Source organism: Urocampus carinirostris, chromosome 6 (genome assembly GCF_059441175.1).
Source record: "Urocampus carinirostris isolate Australia breed hairy pipefish chromosome 6, RoL_Ucar_1.0, whole genome shotgun sequence".
In the NCBI taxonomy this organism is placed as follows: domain Eukaryota; kingdom Metazoa; phylum Chordata; class Actinopteri; order Syngnathiformes; family Syngnathidae; genus Urocampus; species Urocampus carinirostris.
In genome coordinates, this window is record NC_142354.1 from 9321146 (window position 1) to 9343535 (window position 22390).

Genomic DNA, 22390 nt, shown 5'->3' on the forward strand with positions numbered 1-22390 from the left:
AGTAGGGGAAGAAACAGAGCGGGGGGGTGTACATAAAGACAGAGAGAGAAAGCTAGAAGCAAGAGAAGGAGAAACAAAGAAAGATCTAGATAAAGAAAAGCAGAAAACAAAAGAGAAAGATTGAGAGAGAGAGCAACCGAGGGGAGGGGAAGAGAATACAGTAAAGAGAAAGAAAGAGAGAGACAAAAGGTAGAACGAGGAAGAGAGAGAGAGGGAGGAACAGAGAGAGTGAAAACTAGAAGCAAGAGAAGGAGAAGGATAGATATAGCTAAATAAAGAAAAAGAGAAAACAAAAGAGAGAGATTGGGAGAGAGTGAGCAACCGAGGGAGAATAAAGAGAAAGAGAGAGTGAAAGCTTAAGAGAGAGAGAAAAAGTGACAGGTAAGTCATAAGAGAAAGAAAGACAGAAAGAAAGTGAAAAACGAGAGAGATAAACCGAATGAAAGGGGGAGGGAATAAAGAGAACGAAAGAGAATGAAAACTAGAAAGACACAGTGCAAGGCAGAAAGAGCTGGGGCGAAAGAGACAGAGTGTGGTTGAGAGATAAAAAAAAGAGAAAGAAAAAAAATACCGAGAGATATACCAAGGGAGAGGGGGTAGAAAATAAACAGAAAGGAAGAGAGAGAAAGCACAAAAGAGAATAAGGAAAGACTGAACAGATAGATTGTAAATGTTAGGCGGATGACAATGGCACACTTCAGTTGCCACAAACCAAAACTAACAAAAAAGTGGTCTGCCAGCACCTGTTCCCACCCAGCAATATTCAACTGGGGATAATGGATTGCAGCCAAAACATTGTAGTTTATTTTAGGCGGACCACTATGACACGCTTCAGTGGCCTGAACCGAACTTACAATAAAAAGTGCTCTGCCTGCTCTCAGCAATAGTCGACCGGGGATAATGGATCATGGCCACAACCGTGCATTTCATTTTGGGTGGACCACAATGACACACTTTGGTTCGCCTTCGGGCAAACAAACTAACAAAAAAAGTGCTGTGCCAGCCCCTGTTTTCAGAAATAGTGATCCAAGGATAATGGATCAGGGCTACAACCGTCCATTTCATTCCAGGCGGGCTGAATCAGTGAGCATGTGTGTGTGCGTGTGTAAAGTGTGAATAAATCTTCATGGAGTTTTGTCCATTCACACGTATTTTCAATTCTGACTCAAGTCGTCTGGAAACCAGAAAAGAGAGAGAATAGATGCGATGAAAAATTATTACGTATCAGATAAACTGAGTCCCTAGGCATAAAGTGAATATTAGGCAGAAAATAACGGCAAAAACGAAAGAGTGGCCAGGCCAGACTTACATGCCATCTGTCAGTCCCCACTCACAGCAACATAAATTCGGGGATAATGGATTGCGGCCACATGAGTGCAGTTTACTTTCTGGTGTTAAAGCCCGGAATATGCCATCTGGGATAATGGCGAGTGAACTAAACCAGAGAGTACAAAATCTCAAAATAGAAAAGGATTACAGATTTAATATGAGAAAACCTTTACCACATATCCAGAATAGATTGGATTCAATTTCTCACATTTTACTGTTCTTTGATGGAAATGAAATGAAGTTAGGGGTGTCCAAGCTTTTGAGAAAGCAAGGGGCCACATTTGGTATGCTGAAAATGTGTGAGGGCCGACTATTCAGCCTGTCATTCTTTCAACATTCTTTTTCAGATTTATCCTCAGTGGAAGGTTCGTGACCTCGTAGCTCTCTTTTGTAGTCGAAATTAAACAGGACAAACTAAACGGGAACGAAAACTAGAGAGAATAATAAACAGGACAAAAATAGACAGGGTCTCGTGGAAAAGCACTGCTGTGCCGTTAAAACAGCTTCCTGATGCTCCACCTTTTCAGAGCGTGTTTCCAGTTAGCTTCTTGTAGTCAGCATGTTTTGTCTGTCATTGCCTCTTGCTATTATATTCTTTGGAAACAGCCACTGTCACGGTTGCCACGGCGTCCAATTGGCACCGCCTGTGTGGCGCCAGCTGCGGCTCATCGACAGATTGGCTTTCGTCTATTTCAGCTCAGTGCTCTCACTCTTCCTTTGTCAGCTTGCAACGAACCTCTGCCCCGCAAGACGTGGGTTCTGACTCGGTCCTGTTCCTGTTGGTATTTCCTGTCTAATTTCGTTCCCGTTTATTTTTGTCCTGTTTATTATTCTCACTCGTTTTCGTTCCCGTTTAGTTTGTCCTGTTTAATTTCGATATCCTGTTTCATTATCTATCCTGTCTGTCCCGTCCTGTCCGGTATCGACCCTATCCGTCCGATATCTATTCGGGCAATTAGAGTCGATCTCGACGGTCTCTGGCTTCCTGTATTTCCACGCCAGACCGGTGGCTAACGTGCATGACTCCCCATTTCCCGTAAAATGAAAAGCTTGTGTGAGAACGTTGCGCGTTTGGGTCCTGATCCTGTTGTGGTTCATGACAGCCACAGCCTCTGACGCAGTTGTTTTTGGATAATTTCCACTTGTCCCGGTAACAGCGGTCCTCACAGTCAACTTTCCTTTTTTTATTCAATCAGAAATCGGGTGGGCTAAAATTCTCCCAGAAAGCCAAGGCCAAGGTGGCCAAAGGGATACTGCCGTCATCCGGTGAAATGGGAAATCTTTTTTTTTTTTTGGTACAAATGTATTTTGTACTGTGGTCGATACTACCGGCGGGCTACATATTATGAATTTTATGACGGAGGATAACTGGCCCCCGGGTCGGAGTTTGCGCATGCCTGACTTAAAGGCATATCTCACAGGGCTCATTCATTGTCATGATGAATTAACGAGAGAAACAAAGTGGCCTAAAAAACCCTTTGAAAACGGCGAAACCTGAGCGGGTTTACGATCCCGTCATAAATGAACCTTCGTGGGTGGTTTTACAGAAACAAGTCAACGAAACTTTTCTTGAATTCAAAACTAAAGATGGATTAGACCCGTCATATATTTTATGTTATTTTCCTTTTTTACATGAAGGTTTCAAAGATTCACTCACAAAAAAAATATTGCTCAGGTTTGATAAAGAAACAGGCAATAGTCTAAATGAAAAGACAATAAAGCAGGGGTGTCAAACTCATTTTAACTCAGGGGCCACACAATAGAACGAACATTCTGTCGGGGGCCCTACGAGTAGATTAAAGAGAATGAAAAAGATAAAGAAATAAGGGAAAAAGGGAGGGAAAAGGAGAGAGGGCAGAACAAAGAAAGAAAAACATAGAGAGGGAGAGAGCGTGAGAAACAAAAGATAAAAAGTCGTGAGAGAGGGGGAAAAGAAAGGGAGAGAAAGAAAGAAATCCAAAGAGAAATAGAAAGACAGAAGGAGAGAAAAGAAAGGGCGAAGGGTATGAAGAGAGAATGAGAACAGAGAGAAAAGGAAAAAAGGAAGGTAGAGCAAAAGAGGTTAAAAGACACAGAGAGAGAAATAGACAGGGAGCAACAAAGGAAGAGAAAAAGAGAGACACAGAGAGTGAAAGAGACCGAGTGGGAGAAAAGGGGTGAAAGAGAGAGAGAGAGAGACAGAGAGAGAGAGAGAGAAATAAATACAAGTACAGTGTCCTTGTGAGAGGCACCTGGCTTTGGCAACATCAAGTTGACATATTTCAACCTGCAGCTTGTTTTTCTCTTGTGCTTCTCTGAGTGTTGTCTCGCGGGCCGGATTCAATCCCTTAGCGGGCCTGATCTGGCCCGTGGGCCGCCTATTTGACACATGTGCAATAAAGTGTCAGGACCAGAACGGAAACAGAACCCAATTGCCTACCGTTTACCTCAAGTTTTATTGAAAGAAAGAGTAAGGGCTGCGCCCACGAGCTGATGTTTGCTGGACGCGGGAAGCAAATCGCTCATGTACTCGGATGTTGCTCCGAACGCGGAAGTGGATCTTCTATAGCGAGCGATGGCGGTGTCAGGGACGGAAAATTGGGTCGGTAGCCAGGACTGGGAGAGCATGGCGTGGTCGTAGCCGGAAACGAGTCTTAAGCCAGAACGGGAGAGTAGACGTAATCAGGGACAAAAAGAGGTCGTAAGCCGGGACGGGAGAACAGACGTGTTCAGGAGCAAAACAGGTCGTAGCAGGAGACAGACGGGAGCAAAAACGGGAAAGGTGGGAGTCAGGGTCGAAAAAAGGCTTGCCTAGTGTTAACTGTGGTTCGCAAGGTTGGAGAGTCCTGCCCCAGTCCACCTGCCCTTTGGCGCCCTCTGTTGGATGATTGTGCAGGTTTATATCATGGACATTCGCGGTATCAGTCCCTTTTCAGTCACATCATTGCCTAAATGTGTTGTTCGTACAGAAAATCTGTATTTCTTTTAGTCGATATCGCTAAACATCCTCATCCTTTTAATCGTCACTTCCTCCCTTTTGTTATTTCTCTCTCGGCTTACATGTACGAGATTTCCTGGGTGTCCTCGCATGACAACCGTGATCTTGAGGTGAACCCGGAGTTATGGAGTGAAGGGGAAGGGGGGCTTTCATTCTTGTCTTTGCCCCCGACCCCGTCCAGTGCACCCGCTCAGCTGTTGTGCAATGTGCTGCTTCTTGTCAATGTGAAATAGTGGAACAGTGTTGCCACTGACAGGGCAATCCCCCTCCTCGATAATACACACACACTACACCGCCTCTCAACTCCAATTTGCATGGAAACAAATAGCCTCACTCTCAACTCTCTTTTCATCTTGTATCTTTATCTTTCTAATATTCATACATGACACGGACCAGGAACGGAGACGGGACCCAATAGCGTTCGTTTTATTCAGTTTTCATTAAGAAAGAGAACAGTGCTTGCATCCACGATCCGATGATCGTCGGTCACTGGTAGAAGATAGCAGGAACGCGGAAGTGGCACTTCCGTGTCGAACGAGGTTAGTCGTTGGCAGCGAGAGAAACAGGTCGATGGCCGGGACGGAGGAGCAAAAAGCAGAGGCAGGTCCAGAAAAGAGGTCGGCAACAGGTATCAGGCAGGAAGCAGGGCAGGATAGTGTCGGAGAGTACAAAAGCTTGCTAGCTGAGAGCATAGGTTCGTAGACAGTCTGACGGGTTCCTTTCAGAAGACGGGGGTTTTAAAAGAGTCGAAGAGCCAATCAGGTCCTGTGGCTGTTGGCGCCAATGGGGCAGCCGCAGGTGCCCCGAATCAGTCATCATGACAATACCATTCTGTTATGTATACAGTTTCTATTTTCTTTTTACTCTGGCAACTGTGTGGACAGCAAAGCAAGAATTTCATTGTGCAGGGAATCATGGTTCTATACTGTTGTTGGAATGTAACTATCAAAATGTACCGTTTACCAAATTGTTGGAATTAGTTATCTGACTCCGTTAACCAAACACGACCTACAATCATCCAACAATTATGCGCCCTCCTTTCTTGATGGAAAAGATGAACAAGAAAGCTGACAGTTAGTTTCATTAACAATTTAACTAAGTGTACTCCATTGAAAACTGTCGTTGGAGTCTCTGGGAAGCCCTCTTCTGAACTCCTTTAGCTTTTTTTCTCCTTGGCCCACATCTCCCCGTAAGATGGCGTCTCAGCTCCTCCCATGGGTGTGCCAAGGAACCCCCCTGGGCTTCACAATCTCATACACCAGCGCCTTGATCTCTGGTCAGCAAATCCATGAGTCCTGTTATCAAAATTTCCTGGACAAAATATTATGCATTTCGAACAGCCTGCCCTGACATTGAACTAAAGCCCAGTCAGTGAATATCTTTATTGCATTAAACTGAGTCAATCGTATGAAATCCTTTATCGTCAAATGTATAATATCCTTTACTGTGGATCTGAAAATATACACTTTGAATTTGAATTTTGTTTTATTCATTGATTTTTTTAAATATTTTTTTCATCCCGAGTCAATATGAACTAAATAAACGAAACCAGTGTGTTTTCCTTATACATTTATAAATATGAGCTTATAAAACTTGATTGTTTTACTCCTGCAAATACAAAATATTCTAAAGCAAAAAACGCAGGTGATGTCATGAACCAGAACAGGATCAGGACCCAAATGCATGACGTTACTCATACAAGCCTTTTATTTTACGGGGAAATAGGGAGTCATGCACGTTATGTATATATGTATATATATATATATATATATATATATATATATATATATATCATACACCGCGGCGCAGTGGTAAGCGCGTGTGCGGCACAGTTCTGGGGTCATGAGATTGAACCTCCTGTGTGGAGTTTGCATGTTCTCCCCGTGCTTGCGTGGGTATCCTCCGCCCACTCCGGTTTTCTCCCAAGAGCATGCATATCAGGTTAATTGGCCGGTACTCTACCTCTACCTTGATGAGCTATTGCCACCCTAATTAGTATATACTGTACATACATAACCTTTACGTTCAGAAAATATGTCAAAGTCAAGATATTTTTTTAATAGTTCTTAGTAGAAATAGGCAACATACTTGAAATGTGGCTAGGAGATGAATCCCTTTTACCTTTATTCACAGAGTAATGCAAAATACTTCAAATAATATATATTTCTATATATTTACATGTGTAGCACCACCTTCTCCCATTTATTGCTTGTCCTTCGCAAATTGCTGAGGAAGGCTTTGCAGTGAGTGACTGAGACTCCTGGCCGGGCAAAGCAGAAGAAGGCGGCAGGCAACACAAGCCCCTTTGTGCTCCTGCAGCCATCAGTGGCCGTCCGTCACCTCCAAATGAGACAGGCGGACGCAGATTGGACACCGATCGGACGCTCAAAGAAAATACTCGTTATACACCGAGCAAAATATTCTCAAAATTCAAACACTTGATTGTTATACACCGAGCAAAATATTCTAAAAACACTTGATTTTGAACATCATGCAAACAAAACAACAAAAACAAGTTAACGTAAATGTATGTCAGAAAAATAATTGGAAGTCAAGTCATGTTTATTTGTGACGCCCTTTATCACAAAGAGTCCCAAAGGGCTGCACAGATCAAATACTATTGCAAACTATTATTACAGACTATTATGACACCATCCCCTCATCTAAAACCTACATGAGGGCAAGTAATACAGGGACCCCAAAAAGACCTTTAATCAGCGAACCCAGAAGCGGTTCAAACAGGCAAGTAGTCAGTTTGGCCGTATTCACCACCTGTTTAAGATTATCAAGTGACAGATCACTATATCGGGAAAAACCCTGGACAGCCACGATGTCGCGCATCTATAAATTCCAGCCCTTTAATATGTGATGTATTAACATAGTCTTTAGAAATTTCTTCCCGTTTACCTTAAAATTTTCTTATTAGAGAAGACCATAAAGTCATGAGCTGAATGGGTAGAACTATCTGGGATAATCTGTTGCCTCGTTAGCGATGCTACAGTGTCGAAAAAGGTTTTGGGGTTATTCTTTTGTGCCGCAATCACCTTCGAAAAATAGGCTGATTTTGCAGAGGCAAGAGCTGCTTTATAATTTAACTAGTAGTCACACCAGGTTTGACGGAAAACATCAAGCTACACCCAGACTTCTGTAATATTTGTGTCCAATCGCTAAATTTCTTGTGTATTTACATGTCAAAAACACCTCACTATCACCTGATCGTCATCATTATCAACATTGCTGTGTCCATACATTTTTGGCATAATATATAAGAAGAGTATCTGTCATATAAACAATAATTTTCATGGGCTTTCATGGTGAAAATTGGTTTTGGGTTGTGTGTTGGCCATCATATGTCAGGACCAGAACGGAAACAGGACCCACTTGCGTAAAGTTTTATTGAAGGAACGAGGAAGGGCTGCGCCCACAATCCGGTGTTTCGTACTCGGCTTGTGATCCGAACACGAAAGTGGATCTTCCTTAGAGAGCGATGGCGGTGTCAGGGACAGAAAAACGGGTCGGTAGCCGGGACTGGGAGAGTAAGGCGTGGTCGAGGTTGGAAACAAGTTTTAAGCTGGGACGGGAGAGCAGACGTGGTTGGATTAAAAAACGGATCGAAATTCGGGACGGGAGAGCAGACGTGGTCGAGATCAAAACGGGTCGTAGCCGGAGACAAACGGGAGCAAAAACGGGACAGGTGGGAATCGGGGAACAAAAAAAGGCTTGCCTTGAAAAAGAAAGGTTCGCAGACGGACTGACAAAAGGCGACAGACAGGAGTGGGTTTAAATAGGTACAGGGAGCCAATCACAGTCAGAGGCAGTTGGTGCCAAAGGAGCAGGCACAGGTGATTCACATCGGTAATCATGACATCATAAGTATCTTTGGATCTGCTACCTTAGGGGGTCCGCCCCCAGGCAGCATAACCACCCATTGCTATGTGCCCTGGTCTGTGCATCAAAAAGACAAGACATCAAGCTCCCGCTTGTCTGCCCTAACTATGAGATGTGCAGAACATGTCACTTTTGTGTTCTTATTAGGATGTATATCTATGTGATTGTATCCCCACTTATTTAGTTTTTGTTTTGTTTTCACCATCATCACCTACATATTTATTCACCTTATTGTTTGTTTATAAATAGAGCTCCGGAATGTGATGAATTTTCTGATTATGATGATGACAGCAATATAATAACAACGTTCAACCATAACAATAATAGACATATAGTTGGTAATGCTAATAAAAATAACTACAATGACAAAAACAATAGTCTGAAAATCGTTAATCGGAATCATAACAAGCTGGACTATTAGCTTTACCCATCTATTGACTGTTTCTGCTCACATACATCATTAGACACCAATAATAATAATGATAATAATGATATAAATAATAGTCTCATGAAGGTTATAACAATAATCATCATAATAATAGTTATAATAATACCAGATACATTTAGTTTTACCTATCTACTAACTTTATGATGTGACTAATCACTAAATATCATTCAGACACCAATTATGTCAATAATAACAATAATAATAACAGTTACAGTAATAATAATTATAGCAATATTTACAATGATAACAATGGTGATTATTTGCTTAAACCATCAATTTGCTAGATCTTTCATTTTCTTCCTCTCTGTATTTTGACAATTTTTAATTTTTTTTTGCATGTGTTTTTGAACAGGTGAATTTAGACATTGTTTGAGTTCATTCAGTCATTAGTTTTAAAGTTTCACTCCACATACAGACACACACATACTTTTCCTGGTGGTTCTCACCGGGTAGATCTTAAAGGTATACTGTGCATCCCCTCAAGTTACGTGTGAATCATTTTTTGTATTTTCTCCGGCAGTACATCTTTGTTCACTTCGAATCATAGTTGTGAAGAGAAAAATTCCACTAGATCAAATGGTTTGAATAATTTAGACTGCAGAAAAAGAATATTGGTGTGATCACCATGTCCTGGCTTGTGTATTATTCTTATTACACGATTTTAGAGTCGAAATTATGGAAAAAAATTCGTACAAACTTCTGCACAGTCCATTAAATTGTCACTGTTGCCATGGCACCCAATTGGCCCCGCCCATGTGGCGCCAGCTGCGGCTCATTGACAGATTAGCTTTCCGTCTATTTTTAAGCTCAGTGCTTTCATTTTTCATTTTTCAGTCCGTCAACGAACCTCTGCCCCGCAAGAAGTGGGTTCTGACTCTGACTGTTTTCCTGTTGGTGTTTCCTGTCCGGTATTGTTCCCGTTTATTATGTCCTGTTTAACATCGGTTTCCTGTTTTTGTTTCCATCTATTTTTGTCCTGTTTATTATTCTCTCCAGTTTTCGTTCTTGTCTAGTTTTTCCTGTTTATTTCGGAAACGATGACAGGCACTGGAGATCGAAATTGAACAGGACAAACTACACGGGTAGCTACCAGATACTGGAGACCGATATCAAACAGAACAGAAATAGCCGGAAACGAGATTGGAGATCGATATTAAACAGGACGGGAACGATACCGGACAGGAAGCACAAGCAGGAAACAAAAACACATCTTCTGCGGGTGCAGAGGTTCGTTGACTTAAATAGGAGGGAAGCCAATCAGTCAACGAGCCGCAGCTGGCGCCAAACGGGCGGGGTCAATTGGGCGCCATGGCAACCTTGACAGGTACCAAATGAAGGTACTACTTATGTGTCATAGACGTGCATATGATTACATAACATAGATGAATATACATGTAAAGAAAAGATCACGTTATGTAGCTTTGGTGTGACGTGACTTGAGCTGGTCGAGTGGAGTAGCTGGTGGATGCTGAGGGGGAAGGAGATTGGGTAAAACTTTAACTGATTTTAATACATTAATTAAAAAGAAAAAAATGATAAAGGTAAAAAGGAGAAAATGCAGCAAAACAAAAAGTGAAAAGTGGCAAAGGGAAAAGTGAAAATATGAAAAAAACAAATAAGACAAGAAAAAAAAAGATAGGAAGGAGGAAGAGAAAAAAAGAACGAAGAAAAAAGAAAGAGAAAAAAAGGGGAGGAAACGCCATAAAACAATTTCACTTGTGAAGCTTGTGTGCTGAGAAGAATTCCATACACATCTCTCCGCATGAAACGCTCAAAAAAGGCATCATCTACCTTCTTATTTTTCCTATAAGTCCTGATTGTCGATTGGTTAGGGCTTTGTAACTTAACAAGCGTAGCTTGCCTTCTTTAAAATTCTTGATCGTCACAAGCCTCATGTTCATCATCATGTTTTGCCTCTCTCTTTAGCACCACTACAACCCTTGAATCTGTCAAGGGTTGCCATCGCGCCCGTGTGTGTCACGGTTGCCGTGGTGCCCAACTGGCCCTGCCCGTGTGTGTCATGGTTGCCATTGTGCCCAATTGGCCCCGCCCGTGTGGTGCCAGCTGCGGCTCATTGACAGATTGGCTTTCCGTCTATTTAAGTTCAGTGTTCTCACTCCCCGTTTGTCAGTCCGTCAACGAACCTCTGCCTCGCAAGACGTGGATTCTGACCCGGTCCTGTTTTCCTGTGATATCTCCAGTCCAGTATTGTTCCCGTTTATTTTTGTCTTGTTTAATTTCGGGTTCCAGGTTAGTTTCCGTCTGTTTTTGTCCTGTTTATTATTTTCTCCAGTTTTCGTTACTGTCTAGTTTCTCCTGTTAATTTTCGATATCCTGATCCGTTATCCATCCTGTCTGTCACTTCCTGTCACCCCATGTGCCCGATATCAACTCGGGCAATAGGAATCAGTCTCGTCAATCTCTGGCTTCCGGTCTTTCCACGCCTAATGTGCATGACTCCCCATTTCCCGTAAAATAAAGGCTTGCGTGAGAACGTCAAGCGATTGGGTCCGGTATCTGTTCTGGTTCTGACAGAACCCTTAGCGATTGAATACAAAAATTCAGTATTGTATCGCCAGCACGCAAAGTCGTCACAACTACACAAGATTATTAAAGAGTCAAAATAAAATTGCACCGTCCTTTTTGTTAAATGTACATTGCGTCATATGTGACCACTAGATGGCACTGTATTGTCTAATGAGAGGGGGAAATGAGCACAGCATAGCAGCAAGTTGCAATATTAAATATCAAAGTGTTGCACAGCGGAATTATGGAGGAGGTGAAAGATCTCCTGCAAGGATTAAAAAGTTATAGCTGGACGCCGGCAGGAGGTCAGGCGGAGGAGTAACGTGCCCCACTTCTTTTTTTTTTCTTTTCTTTTCTTTTTTTTCTTTTCTTTTTTTTCGTCCTCTTCTACGCGAGGCTTGCGTCATTCTTACGGGAGAAAGTGGAGACGGTGACAAGTCGCCATTGAGCTCTTCTGTTTCCTGCCCGGGCTTGTTCTTTCCCCTCAAGGTCGTCCCAAATCTCCGTTTTTATATAGGGTTGATGTCACCTTTTCACAAAACAAGGTCACACATACAACAGTACATTCTGTCTGTTCTTCATTTTTCTCTTTTTCTCCCTTTTTTTTACCCCATTCTAATTTTCTCTTGCTCCTCTCTTTTTGCTTTTTCATCATCTTCTCCCTTCCTCACTCTTCTTTTCCACCTCCTCTTCTCATTCCCCCAATCCTCACCTTCTATTCCTTCTTTTCCTCCACTTTCTTCCTCTCCTCTCTTCTAATTTTTGTTTTTCCTTTTTCATCTTCTTCTCCCCTCCTCGTCCTTCTTTTCCACCTCCTCCTTTACTTTATCCCTAATTTCTTCTTCTCATTCTCCCCCCCTCTCATTGTTCTGATTCATCTCCCTCTCGTATTCTTCCTCTTCCCCCAGATCTCTTTTTCTCTTATCTCTTCTCATCCCCCCACTCCTGACCCTCTATTCCTTCTTTGCCTCCACTTTCTTCCTCTCCTCATCCTATCTCTTCTCATCCACCCACTCTTCACCCTCTCCTTCTTTCTCTCCTTTTACTTGTTCTCCTTCTTTCTTTTTCAATTTATTGTACTTATTTTCTTTCTTTTCATCTTCATACTCCTTTTTTTTCCTCTTGATTTTACCTCGCTCTCTCTCTTTTTTGTTCACTTTATTCTTTTGTTTCTTCCTGTTTGTTTGTTTTTGTTTTTCATCTTCATATTCTAGTTCGTCTTTTTGTATTTTGTCTAGTTTTTCTTATTTTCCTCCTCATCCATATTTTTTATCATTCTTCTAACTTTTATCCTCTTCTGCCTCCTTCTTTTTACCATTTTTCTTTATCCTCTACCTCTTCTTGCGTCTTCTTCCTCTTCCCCCCTGATCTCCTCATACCTGTATCATTTTCTCCTATCTCTTCTCATTCCCACACTCTTCATCCTCTATTCCTTATTTTCCCCCACTTTCTTTCTCCCCTCCTTTTATCTCTTCTCACCACCTACTCCTCACCGTCTCCTTCTTTTTCTCCTTTTACTTGTTCTTTTTCTTTCTTCTTCAATTTCTTGTACTTATTTTCTTCTCTTATGTTTGTTTTGATCTTCATACTCCTTTTTTTCTTGATTTTTCTCCCCTCTCTCTCTCTCTCTTTTGGTCACTTTATTCTTCTGTTTCTTCCTGTTATTTTTCTGTTTGTCATCTTTTTATTCCATTTTGTCTTTTTGTATTTTGTCAAGTTCTTCTTTTCCTCCTCATCATCCTTATTTTATTATCATTCTTCTAATTTTTGTCCTCTTCTGCCTCCTCCTTTTTTACCATTCTTCTTTATCCCCTACCCCTTCTTGCTTCTTATTGTGCAGAAGTCTGGGGCAACAATTACAAAAGTGTACTACAGCCCCTTTTTATCCTCCAAAAAACCTGCAATTAGAACCATACACAGGATAGGATATCGAGATCATACTCATATTTTATTCCTGCAGTCCAAATGATTAAAATTGGATGATTTAGTAAAAATTTTCACTGCACAACTGCTATTTAAGGTCAACAAAAACATAATGCCAGAAAACATCCATAAATGATTCATTTGGAAAGAGGGAAATAATAACTTAAGGGGCTGTCGTAAATTCATAATCCCAAAGGTGAGAACCATCAGGAAAAGTAAGTGTGTGTCTGTGTGCGGAGTCAAACTTTGGAACAATTTACAAGACGAGATCAAACAATGTCCATCTATTCACTTGTTCAAATTTAAATACAAAATAACATTACTGGCGGAATACAGAGATGAAGAAAATGGGGTATAGAGATTGGAAATACTGCGTTTACAACTATAGTTAACCTTGTTGTTATTGTTACTATTATGGTATCACAACTGTAATTATTAGTATTATTACTATTGTTGTTATTATCATTGGTGTATTTATTAGGGAAGATGAAGGGGTAGGGAAAATAAGCATCTGCTTCTTACTACCCCTTTACGAATATTTTATGTAACATGATTTTGTTGTTGAGTTATTGTTTTTGTTCTGTTTTTATTTTAATGTTCGAATAAAGTTTTCATTCATTCTTCTTCATCTTCTCTCCTCGTTCTTGAGGATACTTTCAAGTTGACCTGCTCCATCATTCCGACCTCTACTGTTCGCCGACCCAATTCCTGGTCCCCATCAATCCTCGGCCCCGTTTCTTCATCGCGTAAACAACTTTTTGTCCTTGCATATCGTTATCCCGAGTGACAGCTGCCTTCAGACTGTCCATCCTTAACATGGCGCCACCATTGTGAGGGGGGGGGGGTGGGGGGGCAGGTTTGACGGCGACGCAAGGCCGGGATTAGATCATTAAGACGGGCAACTTTGATGCACGGTTATCTTTCCCCTTTCCCCGGCAACCGGATCGGACGCTAGGGTCCCGGGACGCCCCGGGACCCCGGTGTGACACACACCTCCGCGGCAAATCTCTGGAGATCCCGTTAAGATACGAAGCGTGGATGTGCGGCAACAGCTAAACGTCGTGTCAGGTTTCGGGGGGCTCGTGCTAAATTTAACCCGCTGATCCTACGGCAGGCCGAGGGGTTTAAATGCCAGCCTACAGTTGCTCCAGACCAGTTGTTCACCTCACGTCACAAACTCCGGACGCAGGAGCAGCCCAGACGTCCCAGATGGAGCTTTTCGAGACCAACCCTTACTTCTTCCCGGACCAACGCTTCTACGACGTCGGGGACAACTTTTTCCCGGCGCGTCTTCCGGGAACCTACGACCAAACGGGCTTCCAGGACAAGAACTCCGTGACGGGACTGTGCGGTAGCGGGAACGCCGTGTCGATCCAAGCGGAGGACAAACCTTCACCTTCCAACTTGTCGCCCCATCCCGAGCCCCACTGCCCGGGTCAGTGCTTACCTTGGGCCTGCAAATTGTGCAAACGCAAAACGGTGACCATGGATCGGAGGAGAGCCGCCACCTTGAGGGAGAAGAGACGACTGAAGAAGGTCAACGAGGCTTTTGATGCGCTGAAGAGGAGCACCCTCATGAACCCCAACCAGAGGCTGCCCAAGGTGGAGATCTTGAGGAGCGCCATTCAGTATATCGAACGGCTCCAGGCGCTGGTGTCCTCCTTCAACCAGCAGGAGGGCGAAATTGGGCACTACTGTGTTGGGCAGAACCAGCCCAGGGTGAGTGGCAGAGTCACTGAGAAAATATCACAAATTTGCTTTCGTCGCTTCCTGAATTGACCTCAGCGTGGCTCAAAAATAACTCGACCCAATCCAATACTTGTTTTGATTTGCTTAAGATAAAACAACCCGATTTTAGTGTTGTTCTAAACCAAATGAACCAGACTTTTAGTAAAAAATAAAAAATAATAGATTTTATGTTGAACTAGATTAGTCTTGTGCAGAATTCTTTCATATAAAAATGTGGCTCGATTTCAGTAGGCGGGTGTTGTTTCTTCAAAACAACATAGAAAAATGGGTCTCAAGAAGCCAAGTACTGGGTTGGTCCATTTTTGACCCAAACTTGGGTCATTTTAAACCAGATGTTTTTAGCATGCGGGTTGATTTGTTTAAAGAGATCTTTTAACCTTATAAAATCACAGTTTTGCTTCCATCTCTTCCTGAATCGACCTCAGTGTGGGGTCCGGCGCGTTTGTGCATTTGTGTTTCCTAACATTTTGACTGACGGGGCCTTGTGCTTGTCGCCACGGCAACAGGTGTCGTCATCCAGCGAGCCGAGTTCGGGGAGCACTTGCTGCAGTAGCCCCGAATGGAGCAGCACCCCGGAACGCTGCACGCAGAGTTACACCGGCGAGGGTGAGTCCGCTTCATGCGCACATGGCCTTGATTGGGTCAAAATGGAACCCAACATATACTTGGGTCATTTTCTGGGTCCTTTTACACAAATCGACCCACTTTCTAAAACATTTGGGGGAATATAGCCAAAGTTTGAATCAAAAATGAATGAATGAATAAAAACTTTATTCAAACATCAAAATAAAAACAGAACAAAAACAATAATTTAAGAACAAAATAATGTTACATAATATGTTCGAAAAGGGGTAGTAAGAAGCAGATGCTTATATTCCCTACTCCTTCATCTTCCCTAATTAAATACACCAATGATAATAACAACAATAGTAATTATATTAATAATAACAGTTATGATATAACAATAGCAACAATAACAACAAAGTTAACCATAAATCTAGACACCCTATTCCCAATCTCTCGTATCACTCATACCCCATTTTCTTCATCTCTGTATTCCGCCAGTAATGTTTTTTGCATTTACATTTCAACAAGTGAATAGTTGGAAATTGTTTGATCTCGTCTTGTAAATTCTTCCAAAGTTTGACTCCACACACAGACACACAAATACTTTTCCTGGTGGTTCTCACCTTTGGGATTATGAATTTACTACAGCCCCTCAAGTTATAATTTCCCTCTTTCCGAATGAATCATTTATGGATGTTTTCTGGCACTATGTTTTTATTGACCTTAAATAGCAAATGGACATTTTTGGGATAATTCCTCAATTCCCCTCATCGTCATTGATATGGACACACTGCAGTGTAGTTGCACTGAGCCATCCCTATCATAGCCAACAGGCATGGTGGGTAATGCAGTTTTTAGTCAAACCGTTTGTTCCTCGCGCTCAGACACTTTAAGCCTCCATGGGCCATATAAAATGATGTGGCGGCCACATTTGGCCAGTAGGCCATACGTTTGACACTTATGCTTTAAATAATAACCCAAGTTTGGTTCTAAATTGACCAACCCAATACTTGGGTTGAATTGACCCAACGTCCAGCGTTGTTTTTCAGAAACCACCCCTCCAAAGGTTTTGTTATAAAATAACAAAAATAACATTCATTTTATACAAAACAGTGAATTCAACCAATCAAAGCATTGGGTCTGTCCATTTTTGACCCTAATCAAACCCAAGTATTGCATTCTAAAAATGTGTTGGTCAGAAATGGGACCAACCCAATACCTGGGTCTGTTTGACCCATATTTTTGGTACGTTTTAAACAAATCAACCCACAGGCTAAAATTTTTGGGGTTAAACAGACCCAAGTTTGGGTCAAAAATGGACTAACCCAGTACTTGGGTTGATCAGACCCATTGTTCTATGTTGTTTTGGAGAAACAACACTCGGCTACTAAAATTGAGCCACGCTTTTTATACAAAGATAAAGAATTCTGCATAAGAATGATTTAGTTTAACATAAAAACCATGATTTGTTAATTTCTACCAAAAGTCCAGTTCATTTGGTTTGGAACAACACTAAAATTGGGTCGTTCTATTTAATGCAAATCAAAACACGTATTGGATTAGTTTGGGTTATTTTTGAGTGGGAGTGTTTTTACACTCTCAAAACACTTGGGTCAAAAATTGAACCAACCTACCACTTTGGATTTGACCCATTATTCTGGGTCGTTTTATACAACAAGCCCAATTTTTGGGGTTGTTCTAATTAAATGACACAGACTGTTTAGTATAAAATCCATCAATTATTTTAATTTTAACAAAAAGACTATTTCCTGGAGGTTCCTTCTGCAAAACAATTTGGTTGGTCCATTTTTGACCCAAACTTTGGTTATTTTCAACCCAACCAAGTTTTTTCTGCCCTAAAACTCTTAAGTCAAAAATGTGACCATCTCTTTATTTGGGTCAAATCCACTCATTTTTTAGAAAATAACCCAAGTTTGAGTCAAAATGGACCAACCAATACTTGAAACCTCGAGTAAGGTGGTTTTGTGTAAAAGACTCCAGAAAATGGTTCGAAGTGACCCAAGTGAACTTGAGTTTGTCAAACAACCCAAGTCTCACCCATTTGTCTGGGTGTTTTCATATTAAGACAAATGTATTTTTTGTCCCCACCAAATGTCCCCACCAATGCCAAGACCAAACCTACACCCTTGGTTCAAGCATTGGGTTGGTCCTTTTTTGACTCAAACTTGGGTTATTTTTAACCCAAGTGTTTTTAGGGTCAACCCAAATAAAATGAATGGTTTTGTGTTGTCTTGGTCCAATCGACCCAGTATTGGGTTAGACCCAGTTTAGACACTAATGACTTTAGTGTCAGGACCAGAACGGAAACAGCACCCAATCGCGTAACGTTTCTCACAAGTTTATTGAGATAGGGAGAGGAAGGGCAGCGGCCACGGTCCAGTGCTTGTTAGACGCGGAAAGAAAGTTGCTCTCGCAATCGGATTGTGATACGAAAACGGAAGTGGATCTTCTGTAGCGGGCGATGGCGGTGTCAGGGACGGAAAAGCAGGTCGATAGCCAGGACAGGAGAGCAAAAACGTGGTTGGGATCGAAAACGAGTCGTAAGCCAGGACGGGAGAATAGACGTAGGATCAAAAATGGGTCGTATGCCGGTACGGGAGAGCAGGCGTGGTCGGGATCATAACAGGTCGTAGCCCAAGACAAAAGGGAGCAAAAAATTGGACAGGTAGGCGTCAGGGCCGGGAAAGGCTTGCCTAGTCTACACTGAGGTTCGCAGACGGACTGACCACAGGGGATTGACAGGACTGAGTTCAAATAGTGACAGAGAGCCAATCAAAACCCACGGCGGGTGGTGCCAAACGAGCGGGCTCAGCTGAGTCACATCAGTAATCATGACATTTAGAGTGTCAAATTTTCTTGGGGTTGTTTCTGCAAAATCACAGAGGACATTGGGTCACATCGACCCAAGTGTTGGGTTGGTCAGTTTTTTGACCAAAACTTGGGTTTTTCTTTCGAGTGTAATCTTACGCGCAACCAAAGTCCAACTGAATAATGAACTCTAAAACCCAAACCAGTCAATCATAGCTGTGCCACCTTTTTTCAGGCATTTAGCAGTACAACCATCCAACCCAGGTGCCTTCCCCCCTTCCCCACCCACTCAAAATTGGGATTTATAGGAATGGAATGGTGTCTGAGGCCAGAATTCAAGAACAAATGAACCCAAATATTGACCGTCATCCTTTTTAAACTCTTCACAGAGCTTCTGAGTGCCGCCAGTTCTCCAGAGCAGGCCAGCATCCAAACCTTGAGCTCCATCGTGGAGGGAATGGCGGCGGCAAACGGAGCTTTTCCCGTGGACATTCCCGAATAAAAACTTCCGCCGGGACGAAAAACTCCCTGGGAAAAGCCGAGACGAATCCAATTCCGCCTATTTCGCCTTCTTTCCTCCGTTCGCTTAAGTTTGAAGAATCGTCGGGTTGCATGAACAAGGCCTCCTTTGTCATTCTATCTTAATCGAAGCTTTCCTCTTTTTTTCCAATTTTTTCCTTTCTCGTTTCGTGTGTTTTGATGCAAAAAGAAAATAGAAGCGGGGGGTTTCTTTGTGGGGCCAACACGTTACAGGGGAGGGGGGGCAGTTTTGACCAAGATCTGCTTCATGTCCAACCAATGCTCGTGATGTAAATACGTTCCTTTTTTTTCTACAGAGTGCTTTTGCTTGTTGATTTTGTATTGTTTGATGGTTTTTGCTAACTTATTTTGGGATTTTTATAACAGATTGTTGTGTATTTGTAGATGTTTGGAAATTGGAGATTTCCTGACCAGTCCTTGCAATAAAGACCATTTTGAATACAGGGATGATGTTTTATTTGATGCCCATCTATACTGTAAAAAATCAAACATTTACAGTATGTCTTTTGTTTTAAAACTAAAATTAAAAAGTAATCATTTGCATTCAGAAGTTATCTGGTTATGAATTTTCTCATCTTAAGAATTTTACTTTTTTTTACAAGTTCAGCAAAAATAGTTAAAAATCCATGAAAAATTACCCTTTACACAAAGAAAGTTATCTCAAATTCAAAATACTTTTTCTAATTTTAAGAATTATTCTTTGCGCAATACTTAAAATTTGGCGCTGAATAAAGCGAATAATCCTTTTTTTTAATTATCCATCCATCATTTTCACCGTTTATCCTCAGTAAGGTCGCGGGGGTGCCGGAGCCCATCCCAGCTATCTTCGGACAGTGGGCTGGGGACACCCTGAACTGGTTGCCAGCCGATCGCGGGGCACACAGAGACAATTTACCCGCTCATTTCCATCTAGGGACAATTTGGACGACCCAATTAGAACATGCAAAGTCCACACAGGAAGTTCGATCTCATGACTTTAGAACTGTGCCGCAAACTCGCTAACCCCTGCTCCACCGTGCTGCCCTTTTTCTAATTAAAAATCTATATTTTTCAGAGTTATGCAAAAATACTTAAAATTTGGTGCTACATGAGAAAAATAATCCTTTACATTAGCAAAATTATCTGATATGTCAAGTTAGGTTTCACATTTTTTAAAAGAGTTAGGCAAAATAATTTAAAAAACCATGCTAAGTTATAAAAAAATATTTTAATTAGGAAAATGATTTGGTATGGCAAATATTTTTTCTAACCTTAAGCAAAAATACTTAAAAATGTGTGCAAATTTGAAAAAAAAAACCAAAACATTAGGAACATAAAACTTTTGATCTTCACAGTATATATATACATATATATATATATATATATATATATATATATATATATATATATATACTGTGAATTATATATCTTTTATCTTGATACATAAGGAAAATGATTTATTAAGGCATTTTTAAGAATTCTTTTTACAATTAAGCAAAGTACTTGCTAAATTAAAAAAATAATCACTTTCAATTAAAAAAAAATCTGGTATTTGTTTTTTTAATTTTACTGAATGTATTTTTAAAAAATCAAGAAAAATACTTAAAATTTAGAAATTTCTGTCACAGTAGAAAATATTGTTTTTATTATTTTCTTAGAATAAACAAATATGAGCTTGTTTTTAGTAGAGATGTTAAGTAAATTCAAACAAACAGTAAAATAGTACAAATAATGCCGTGCATAAACCTTTTATTTCCTGTGTTTTTCTCCATCACATGAATATATATTTTTTATCCTTTAAAATAAGATAATTTTACATGTATGCATTGTAAAATATTAAAGGGGGGCGTTCGGTTCAATTTGTCCCTCAGGAAAATTATTTAGACATTATAAAGTTAATTGTATTTGATATAAAACACCTAAAAACTTTAACGACCTATATACGGTTGGTTTTTTATTCATTCTGGGTTGAGAGTTGTTTGTTTTCACCAGAAGTTGATTTTTGTACAGGCGCGCCAAAGGACATCTATACTTGAGATGGGGGTCCTTTGATGATGTGAATACAGTATTTAAATATTAACATTTAAGTACATTCAAGTAAATGTTAGATTCAAGGAATTATTTTCGGTTTAATTTGGCTTTAAAACTTATTTTGACATTTAAAAAATGTCATAAGAAAGTAAGAATGCAAAAAGAATCAACGAATATTTGTTATAAATTCAAATAAAACTCGAACAGCTCTCTGAAACCTATTACAGTAAATAAATTAGAATTTCAAAATAACTAACATGACTAATCTTTCACGCAGACCAACAACTTAAAGCACAGAAAATAAAATTAGGCATAAGAGCAACTTATAGAAAGGTATGTAAAAACCCAAAGAGCTCCGTGATCGGCAGTCCGACTCGACAGACCAAGCCTTTAATTTTTAAATTTTTTTTTAAGTGCGTAAAAATGACGCCAATGGTGGCCCCAGTCCTTGTTATCGAGTTATGTGAAGCGTTTTATGTGAAGAGGACAGTTTTATCAGACACTGAATCCGGAATGCCCCCAATAGCAGGGAGTTGCCTTGCATGGCTGACGCTGCAATTGGTTAGTTAGTGTGTAAAAGGGAAAGGTGTAAAGCACATTGTAAAGTGCTTTGGGAGGTCTTCATTGACTTGAAAAGCGCTAAATAAATGCAGACCATTCCAATCCATTGATTTTACAAAAAAAGAAAAGAAAAATGGCAACACAACCAACATGACTTGAACTTAAAACAAAAAGTGCATCGACATTTCAACGGACCTCTCAAATTGGAAAGTGTGGGCACTCCTGTTTTAGAGCCAGATTGATGAACCAATGTTATGGTAACAGCTAATCACTCAGCCTTTTACTTGAGTGTGCTTTCATGCGCTCTCTCAAACACAAACACACACACTTGATTGACAAATGTACGTTCTGATAAGAGCTAATTCGGCAGTCTCCTCCTGAATGTGTTAAAACAAGTTAAAAAAAATATTTACGCTCTTGATCGCTAAATCACGCACACTTTTTTTCTTCCATTGACTTATTCTAAAAATCATTTGTCTTGACAGGCAGAGATGCCACTTTTTGTTCTTCTCTAATGTTATTCTTCCCCCGGTTGCTTATCTAATCAGAAGACGCGAGGTGGGTAGGGTGTGAGACAGAAGCCAGGCGAGAGGGAGAGAGAGGCTCGGCTGCATCTGAGCCTAAATAACCCAGTTTTAAAAGCAGCCCAATGAATAAATAAAAAAGTCCTTATGAAATGAAATGCTTACCGACATCTATCAAATTCCCAAATATCGGTGCTGACATTAGGTCAACCTATAGTCTTTTCTCGTGACTGTCATTTTAGGGCTTTTGTAGTGTGTCTTTTTTTAAAGATCACCCCTTCTCTCAATTCTAAGCTACTGCGACCTCTAGTGGTGAATGATTACTCACTTTTTGTCTGCATGTCTGAAATTCTGATCTGAAATTGTAATTCTAGTCTTTGCTTACAACCCAAATCGGATTTTTAAGGCCGCCTTTGAAACCGTAAAAATAGTTTAAAACTTTCAAGTGAGTACCAAATGCTACTCACAATCAAAAAACTAAAAATAATGGTTTTTAACGTAGAAAGAAAAACAATACTC

At 40.8% G+C, this 22390-nt stretch overlaps 1 protein-coding gene across 1 annotated transcript; it reads left to right on the plus strand.

Moving 5' to 3' along the window:
• Positions 1–14271: 14271 nt before the first annotated feature.
• Positions 14272–18922, plus strand: myog (myogenin). The gene is made up of 3 exons (XM_088337099.1): positions 14272–14810; positions 15347–15446; positions 18626–18922. The coding sequence occupies exons 1-3, from the start codon at positions 14301–14303 to the stop codon at positions 18736–18738; spliced, it is 723 nt and encodes a 240-aa protein (XP_088193225.1). The 5' UTR covers positions 14272–14300; the 3' UTR covers positions 18739–18922.
• The last annotated feature ends 3468 nt before the right edge of the window (positions 18923–22390 follow it).

Coding starts and splice junctions, on each gene's coding strand:
- myog (XM_088337099.1), top strand. CDS start 14,301: ATGGAGCTTTTCGAGACCAACCCTTACTTCTTCCCGGACCAACGCTTC. Junction 14,811..15,346: donor TTGGGCAGAACCAGCCCAGG/GTGAGTGGCAGA, acceptor CCACGGCAACAG/GTGTCGTCATCCAGCGAGCC. Junction 15,447..18,625: donor GCAGAGTTACACCGGCGAGG/GTGAGTCCGCTT, acceptor AACTCTTCACAG/AGCTTCTGAGTGCCGCCAGT.